Genomic DNA, 10277 nt, shown 5'->3' with positions numbered 1-10277 from the left:
ACTTCCCCTATAGTGAGATAGTTTCGCTTAAACGCGATTATCCCTCTCTAGCGAGAGAGAAAACATTACCATAAACAGGTGTTTGGGTATTTGTATTGAAAATAATGGCAAACCCCGTGCAATGCTGAATAATTGGAATACAAACTCAATTGACAACACAATCACGAAATTTCATATCAACGTTGCTGCGTAAGAGGGAAGGAGACTGAAATTTTTGAGTGTTTTTGTTTTGATTTATATATTTGCAAAAAGTATCAGACATTTCAGCACTTTTTCTTCTTTCACGTGAAACACGAAGAAATGTACTCCACGGTTGTTTTTCTCGGTTTTACGTGATATATTTACTCTCGCTAAAGAGGGATAATCGCGTTTGAAATCACGAGAATATCTCGCAGATAGGAAAGTGTTCCCAACCTGTTTAAACCTATTTTTTGTGACCGGTCGACAGGGGATGCTTACTCCTCCTAGGCACCTGATCTCACCTCTGGTGTAGATCCAGGGGTTCTTGTTTGCCCAACTATCTATGGTTTAATTTTTCATTATTTTCCTATATTTTCCTTTTAAACATGTATATACGTGTTACCTATGGGGAGAGCTCCGCTCTCACGGCCCTCCGGGCTGTGAGAGGGCTTCGCCCTCTATTAAAATCATAATATATAATGCTATGAATTTCATAACATGTATACAGTGTTAGTGCACATAAATCTAAAATACTACTATGTAAGGTGGATGTTAAGAGAAATCAAAAAGTGTGTATTCTGAAAAGCAGCACTTGTTGTTAATATCTTTTTCTCAGTTCGTTCAGTTATTTCTTATAATACACACAAACCGTTGAGAAGCGAGATCAACAGGGAACCAGTTTAAATGATAATAGAGGGCGAAGCCCTTTCACGGCCCGAAGGGCCGTGAGAGCGGAGCTCTCCCTATAGGTAACATGTATATACATGTTTAAAAGGAAAATATAGGAAAATAATGAAAAATTAAACCATACCTATGGAACTTGAAAAGTTTGGTACCAATGGCGTCGATTCGAATATTGGCGCGTGAACATGTATTCCTCCATTTTGAATCTCGTCTACTCTAGTTCACGTCGTTCTGAGATGTTACATAAAATCCGTAAAGGCATGTAAATCTTATTTTCTTATCATATATAATCACTCCACGATTAACGCCATGTTTTTTGTTGTGGTTCAAACGCTATGTTTGTAAATTTGCTAAATAACGACGCTTAATATGACGTCACAATGTACTGTTGACATCAATTGCGTTATATTTCCCGCGTTCAATATATGGGCGGATCAAATGTCCAGGATGCTTTGATACAGCTCCGTCCGCGTGCTAACTTGAGTTGTTTTTGTCCTGTTTTGGATATAGATACTAATGCCAAAACTTTTTTGCTTCGCCCTCAAACACGGTCACGCCGTAAAACATATTATTTAAAGTTACCTTCTTCCAAATTTGACCAAAAAAGCAAAATTCAGATGTTAGACATTATTAACATTTCCAACATTGTCATTACGCAAATGATGGATCCACAGTTTACATAGTCTTTTCTTTTCAAATGACTTGGTTGGGTAAGGAATTTCGAACAAAAACTTTTTTCACATCTCCCCTTCACATTAATGCAATTAAAAGCTTGACAGGAAGGCATCAACCTATTTATTCCTAAAGTCTACCATATGCACATCTTCCATGGTTAGAATAGGTCCTCAGTACCCCTTGCTTGTCGTAAGAGGCGAATAAATGGGGCGGTCCTTCGGACGAGACCGCAAAAACCTAGGCCCCGTGTCACAGCAGGTGTGGCACGATAAAGATTTCTCCCTGCTCAAAGGCTGTAAGCGCGGAGCATAGACCTAGATTTTGCAGCCCTTCACCGGCAGTGGTGACGTCTCCATATGAGCGAAAGATTCTCGAGAGGGACGTTAAACAATATTTAATCAATCAATCTTAGAATCTTATCAAAACCGGAATAGACGGTGTGACGTCAAAATTATTGATTTTTGTGGTTTTGAATACAAAAGAGATTCATATCATGGCAGCTTCTATAGATGTCGGGAATTTCAATTTTTAACGTTTTTGAATTAGTACTTATCTAGGTCGTATATCAATAGAATATTATAACAAATTTTTATCATATAATTAATCCTTTAATTTATCATATAAATTTTGTTTTTGAGTTGCCTTCTCCTTTAGCGCTCTTCCACATATGTTAGTTTTCTTGGACTGTGTATTCAAAGCAGTTGATATATTCCGTCAACTTCAAACTATATTCTTGAATTAGTTTTCAAAATAATTCTGGTATCAGGTTGACCCTACCATATCACATTCTTCGTCAGCAAAAACATGCAAGTCTAGTCCGTTTTAGAAATGCCACGACGTCACGGTGATTTAATTCGTAGCTGTATGAGTAAACGTTTCTGGACAGTAGTAGAATAGAAATAAAGTTCTTGTTTTCGTGGATGATGCAGGATAACCTCCTCGGTCTCGAAATGTTCGAAATATCAAAGCCTCTGTTACCGCCTTGGGTTTTACATGTATAATTCAAAAATACATTTCTCGACCTTAGAAGTGCAACATACACGAAAACGCTTTCATTCTTTCTTAAATCATAAACTGTACTGTAATCCGTATTACAGCGATTATACATGTACTTTTCATTGAAGACGTATGAAAAGATGAAGATAACGAACAGTGATCAATCTCAATAACTGAAAAATTGTTGAGTGTGGCGGAAAACAGCAAATCAATCAATCAATCTCACAACTCCCATAAAGATAACAAAATTGCGAGGACAAACATGGACCCCTGTACATACCAGAGGAGGTACCAGGTGCCTAAGAGCAGTAAGCATTCCCTGCCGACCGGTCACACCCGCCGTGAGCCCAGATATATAAAATAAATCTCATAAAGAGACCTTTGATTTCGTACCAAGACTTTTGACCTAGTGACTTTGGACTGTGACCCACTATTCGAAAACTTTAACCTGGGCTATATCTTTTGAATCAAGAGGGATAGGGTTTTGATATTTCACATATAGATGCCTCATGAAGAGAATATTGCTTTGGTACAAAGATGTTTGATCTAGTGACCTTTACTGTGGACATTGACCTACTTTTTACAAACTTTAACCTGGATTATATCTTTTGAAGCACGGGGGATAGGGATTTGATGTTTCACATATAGATGCCTCATGATGAGACCTTTGTTTCAGTAGAAGACATTTGACCTAATGACCTTTGTCTTGAACTTTGACCTGCAGTTCGAAAACTTTAACCTTGGTTATATCTATTGAACCAAGAGTGATAAGGCTTTGATGTTTCAAATATTGATGCCTCAGTAGAAGACATTTCTTTTGTTACCAGAACTGTTGACCTTGGACTTTGACCTACTTTTCAAAAACATTAACCTTGGCTGTCTTTTGAACCAAGGGGATAGGGATTTGATATTTCATATTTAGATGCCTCATGACCAGGCTTTTGTTATGGTATCAAAACCTTTGGCCTATTTTTCAAAAACTTCAACCTTTTGAACGATAGGTTTAGAAGAGTCATGCTTCCAGGCGAATTATGGTGTCTTCTGACAACTCTCGCATGTTCCTTATCGCATCTACCTTTTCGTCCCTTTTCCGTGCGGATTCATCGTCAAATATAAGTCGACAAAACTTGTACGTAGTGTACTGTATGTATATTGTTTTATTATAAGATGATAAGGATGATTGACGTATACATTTTGTAGAAAGAACAACAAAATAACAATGTAGTGCATCAACTGACTCTCTCTCTCTCTCTCTCTCTCTCTCTCTCTCTCTCTCTCTCTCATTGACTGAAGTGCAGCTCAGTAAAATCCACTTTCTCTAAGCTTTTAAGATCATGCAGACTTTTGCTTCTTACTCTAATATACTATTAACGCTCCTTCACTCCATGTCTTACAAGATATAGTCACTGATGCTTATACGATGAACAAAACTTGTCTGTTACAGAAAATCATGATATTTTTAATGCATGCTATCAACTCATTGGTGGATTGAAGAGCATCAATTTACAGTTTAGATTAAAATTTGATTGAGGGATTCAGCAAGATTCCATTTCTTAATGCGAAGCTTGCTCGAGGGAAACTGAAATTTTGCTTACTCCCTCAATGATATACATGTACTGTGATTTATTATACGAATACAAACATCAAAACCAGCAAGACCGTAAGTGCCGAACATAGGTCTAAGTTTTGCAGTCCTTCACTGGCGATGGTGACGTCTTAATATGAGTGAAAGATTTTCGAGGGTGAATTAATACAATATTTATGTTAACTCTACCGTAAACTATCTCTTATTGACTGGTGTTCCAAGTACAAGGAGATCAGTTAACTCGTAAATCTAATGTAATTCTATCTTAAAATGAATTATTCTATTCGGAACATATCAGTAATTACAGTATATGTATGAACATACAAATATGAAAGAATCTGACTACGTGAAAATTGATATTTTGATTTTGAAATAATACTGAATTATTCTTCAATAGTTCATGTTTAATCAATGTTTCTATTACCAGATATAGATTCAAAATACAAAGAAACTATTTCATAGTTTAAACCCTAAATATAATCAATCGTACGAAAAACAAAACCAAAACAATGATAGATAAATAAAATAGAAGGAAAGCAACAAGAACAAATGGTTTGATGTTGAAGTAAGTAATTAAGAGATGAATTATCATTGATGTCCGAAACTGATACTAATCATGGATTTGAAAATAATTCATTTGGCTGTAAAATTCGCGTTTTAGATGAAGCAGTTTGCCGTTAACATCTATGTTCAATAAATCATCCAAATATGAAGCAGATACGGAAGACATTTTGGTATTTTTATTTGATGTTGGCTGGGATATATGGAATCACGATAATAAGGAAATTCAAACATCGTTGATAGATAAAACGACGTCGATATATCTAAATCTTGAGTTGAAGGTATTTAAACGGTAACTTAAACAGACTGTTGGAATACTTAATCTCTAAAGACCATGTCTACTAGATGTTTTCAATAAGAAACTCCAGCAAGTTTTTAATATCAACTTCAGAGTACTGGTGCATAGAAACAGAGTGATGTTTAACAAAGTATTTTTTTAATGACTTATCATAAGTAAGGACTATTTCTGTGTTCCAATTTTATTAAAAAAGCAGCTATGTATGTCAAAAAGTCTTCTTTTCTTTTTTGTTTCTTTGTAAAATCTAAAGCCATTCTTTTTTATCCTATCCTCCCATTTGAAATGTATGCCATCATCGATCAAAGTTTCAGTGATGTTTAATGAAAAGTGTCACAGTTCAAGATTACACAATTTAGGTAACCTAAACAACGTTCCATGACAGAAATCCAAACTTCAGGTAAGCATAAAATCTAAAATAAGCAACGCAAATACTTGATGTGTGTACAAAAACCAGTGCAAAGTCTGAATAATGTAAGAACGTTCCTGCAGTCCCAGGTCAAACAAACTAGGACTAAAGCATGCCATATTAAAAATTAAAGTTGCACACATAAAAAGCTGCACATTTCCTCCTTCAAATTATTCAAATACTTCAAAAATAGGCGCTCCGCATATTTCGTGGATATGTTATCATTGTACCAAAAGTTTGAATTGTATGAAAACGTCGTACTATAAGTATCATACGTATTCCGGACAGACAGACGAGTTGAGTGCGCTCTTGTCCAACGCTCATCGCTGGAGACTCTGTATGCAGGGTTCAAAGATACATTAGTGATTTCATTTCAGATATTATGGAAGAGCATGTAGCAAGGTTAAATCTTCCTACCTGATATTAAACGGAAAACAGTATCAAAAACTTCAGTGGTACAAGTTCCTTTTTCTGTTGTGGCCCCTAGTAGGAACTGTACCACCTGAACTTTCAGTTTTAATTTGAATTTTTTAAAACTAAAATGGATTAGACAAAAGGCTAAGCCTACGTGTATACTGTAGATGGGGAAATTAATGCGGTGGTTTTAATTTCGCTCTGTTCACGGTCGGGGATTTTTCCGCGAAATTAAAACAGCTGCAATCATTTTGCAAGTGTGACGCAATACGTTTTGAACATGTCATAAAATATGAATTCCGCGAAAATAAAACCACCGCAATTAGACCAATACGAAAAACCGCGAACGTTTAGCACCGTGAAATTAAAACTACATACAGTATATCTAGTTTATTAGTAATTAATATTGTTGTAAGCATTCCATTGTGTTTCATTAAATGTGGTTCCTTCAAAAATTGTATTGTATGCCTCTGAATTCAAATTACTTGACTAGCTTACCATTTAAGGGCAGCTGTTGTCAACAATAAAACACTAGATTCTGAGACATTTCAATCCTTTACGAGGACAGTCCTTTCCTTACACTGTTGTAATAAAAAAAAAGTGTCCTTTCTACCTATGCTGAGTATTCATTTATAGTTATTATCCTTGGCAAACACAATTTACTAATCAACACTGTTATATATACCTAGTCCATTGGAGGGTTGTTATGATCAACAGGAAATGAAAGAATTGGGAGAAATGAAATAAGCTTATCGAATAAACACTTTTCTCCTGGTTTTTGTTTATCCAGTGATATTTTAATGTTACAAACATAGCAACCACAATAAAACAAAAGTATACGTACCATTTTTTTTTCATATAATCGCAAATTAAACCAGATTTTTATAAAAACAAAAAAATCAATTTTGATATTTTTCATACATATGATGACTTTAGAACACTTCATTCAGAGTTTTAAAGTTTAGAGTGATGGACACAAATCTTTTAATCTCATTTCCAAACCAGTCATGTGTATCCAAGCTTACACGACAGAGTAAGATAAATCGAAATTCTATATGATGGAACATTACAAATGCCAGAAAAGCATTGAAAAACATAAAAACGTCTTTAAAACAGACTTAAAAGAAAGACAAATAACGAAATAACAGAAAATATATACTGAGGAAGAAAAAAGAATATTTTCTTTTATTCAAATTCTAGTGAAAAATATTAGACATATATTGACGTATACCGTCCTATTTTGTTCAGTATATCAAATAAAGGCAAAGTTCATCAGACAATACCCATACACAGCATAATGATAAATGATCGTGATACACGCAAATCTTTGGACCTGTTGTAAGTGTCGCAGTATCATGAAAACATTGTATACTGTTTTAAACGTCCTTACAATTCATAGTCAAAATGGCCAGAGTAAATCTGCATCACGTGACTCTACAAGTGCACAACATACGATTCCTCCGCCGCCTCTTCGTCCGTGAAACTGACAGACTGAGATTGAGGACTAGAGTTCGTTTCAGATTGAAGCAAGTATTCGTCGGCGGATGCAATGGCGTCCGTAAGATCAAGAAACAAATCGTCGTCTTTTGAGATAGTGTCAAACGCACCCGAATGGTTCAGTGTTCTGTGTACATTTTCAGAGATTCCTGCAAATATGAGGCGGATGCCTAATTTCGAATACTCTTTATAGATATGGACTAGGAGATTGCTACCAGAAGCATCTATGTAATTCACGCATGCCATATCGAGGATGATGACGCGAGTCCTCTTATATTCTGATAAGAGCTGCTTTGGATGTGAAATTTCGTTAAATCCTGAATCGATTGTATCTAGGCTTTGAAGCGTGTCAATAGACCCAAGACTCAAAGCGTGGGAAGGAGGCGGTAAACACACATACGTAGAATTTCTGCGCATGCCATTTCCATCCATAACGTCAATCTGATTAGAGTCTGGCCCAAATCCTGGAGTCGATAGGGAATCGTCGATAGAGAGCGATGTAAACACGGACAGAGTATTGCTCATCCCAATATCAGTAGAAATGGTTGATATCTTCTTAACAGGATTATCTCCATTTTGAATGACACTTTTAGACTCGTCCCTACTGGCCTCGATTTCTCTCTTCTTATTCAATAATTTCATAAACTTCCTAGGGTTGACGGTCGACGAGTACAGTTTTTCCCGGAATATTTCAGCATTAGCGAAAAAAATGTTAGCTTTGTACACAAATATTTTAACTGGTCTTAATGAGTATAATTTCTGGATACTTCGAACTGTTTTAAAATTAGGATTGTATTTTATTAATCGCTTAGCCAATGCACGTTGACTCTGAAATACAACTGTAAGAAGTGATATCGCTAATCCGATGCCAAGTCCAAAATCAATGTCAATGAAAATGACTGATGCAATTGTAGACAGCCAAATGATAAAATCGTACTTGTTTATCTTCCAAAACCTCCTTCCGTCCAACATTTGCACAAATAGCCCTTTCAGAGCTACAAAAATAATGGAAGCCAACGCAGCTCTTGGTAAGGAATAGAAAAGTTCGCTGATAGCCACAATGACCAGAAGCATTAGAATGGCTGAAAATAAGCCACTAAGTGTCGTTTTAGCGTTCATGGAAGACAGAATCATCGATCTTGGAGGAGCCACGGCAGACGGGAAACATTTAAAGAATGAGCTAGCAAAATTACAGAGTCCGTATGCGAAAATTTCCTGATTGTCATTCAATTCATAATTGTGCTTTTTTGCACATATTTTTGCCATGGCGATGGTGTTGGAGAATATAAGGATTGCGACAACAAAACAATCGCCCAAGTAATGGTGAATCCCAGTGACATCAGGCAGGACAGGGGCGGGTATGTTATTCGGAATCGTCCCGACAACAGCGACACCAAAACTCTCATCCAGCTTCGATATGTATGAGACAACTGTTACAATAATCACAACGATCAGCTCGATTGGGACGGGAACTTTCAACTTATGCTTGAAGCGCTCATTAATAAGTTCCTTAACTGCAAACAAGACGACGATACAAATGACGGAAATGAGTATCGTGGCAACGGTTACTCTGGTTATGGTAAGGAATATATCTCTGTAGGTGTAGATTATTTTGAAGGGCCCTGAATACCGCTTAACCTCAATTCCAAGAAGCGCGGGCATCTGGCTCGTTGCTATGTGAACTGCTGCCCCGGAAGTGAATCCGCTAAAGAAGGATTCTGAAAAGTAAAATGTGATAAATCCCAACCTGAACATTCCCATTAAAATGAGAATGAGACCAGAGAACAAGGAAATATTCATTGCAACGTTCTCCTTAAAATCCATAAACTCCGGAATATCTGTCCATTCTACCGTGGTTGCATTTTGCAGGGTACTATTAGCATTCTCCAGATAGAAATTTAACAAATGTTGATTTTCGGACTTAAACACATCTGCCTGTATATCAACAACGCCCGCCGTCACCATGCATATAACAGCGCTTGTTCCCATGGAAATGTGAGGCGATGTACCGAAAATGACGTAAAACAAAATCGGCCACAGTGAAGTATACAATCCGTTTTCTACTTTAACTGACGTCAGCATTCCAAATGCCAAGGCTTGTGGAATGTGCATAATCCCAATGGTTATGCCTGTCAAAATATCCGTGAATAAATATTCTTTGGGTTTATAATATTTGAAAAACTTCAAAATTGGTAGATGGTAAACGAAGAATTTCCAAACTCGTCTGGAGGAACAATAAACATTTCGCCTTAATCTCCGCAGCAAGGGGTTATGCTGCTCTTGAATTTCTACATAGCGGTGGTTGAATTCCAGAGAGGCCATGGTGATTATCTGTTCTAATTGTCCTTTCACTCCTCCTTTGCGATGACCACTCACGCATATAACTGGCCACCTATCATGAATATCCCGTAATAATAAGCAATTATATATTGCACATCTAACTGGTCACCGTGTTTTATACCAGTCGCAACGATCACCTGCCAAAGGGAAATTCATGGATGTCGTCATCACCGGAACAGCACAAGGCAGTTCACGAAACAATTTCTCAACTTGATTTATAAGGAAAAGCAAGGGGGTCATATCTACAATTGTAGATAAATACCGTATACAAACGCGCGGAATTTTTATGTTTTTACATAAATAATTTTACTATTATTAACCGATCAATCTGGTTCTTGGGAACTAGAACATGATGAATCAATGTTAGGTCATGGAAATGATTGAAGCTGATCATGACTTTGTTCTTTAGCTTCGTTACCTTCAACACAACTTTACCAATCATTTATTCACGCTTAGTACACAAGACATCTGAATGGACAGTTATTATTTTTGCACAATTTTATTCAATTTTATATTCAATATATATTTATTTATATTTTATTCAATGAAATATAACGATTGAATAAAATTCATTATGCATAGCATCAAACACAGTGATATTTTTCATATCAGTCAACAATATCTGTAAATATTTATAATTC

At 36.3% G+C, this 10277-nt stretch overlaps 1 protein-coding gene across 1 annotated transcript; it reads right to left on the bottom strand.

Annotated features, from left to right (window-relative positions):
• Window positions 1–6970: 6970 nt before the first annotated feature.
• LOC125648471 (prestin-like) lies at window positions 6971–9618 on the bottom strand. Its single transcript, XM_048875579.2, has one exon. It carries the CDS (start codon window positions 9616–9618, stop codon window positions 7234–7236), a length of 2385 nt encoding a protein of 794 aa, XP_048731536.2. The 3' UTR covers window positions 6971–7233.
• Between the last annotated feature and the right edge of the window lie 659 nt (window positions 9619–10277).

The sequence above is a fragment of the Ostrea edulis genome, chromosome 6 (assembly GCF_947568905.1).
Source record: "Ostrea edulis chromosome 6, xbOstEdul1.1, whole genome shotgun sequence".
Taxonomy (NCBI): domain Eukaryota; kingdom Metazoa; phylum Mollusca; class Bivalvia; order Ostreida; family Ostreidae; genus Ostrea; species Ostrea edulis.
This window is presented reverse-complemented; position numbering and strand designations above follow the sequence as displayed.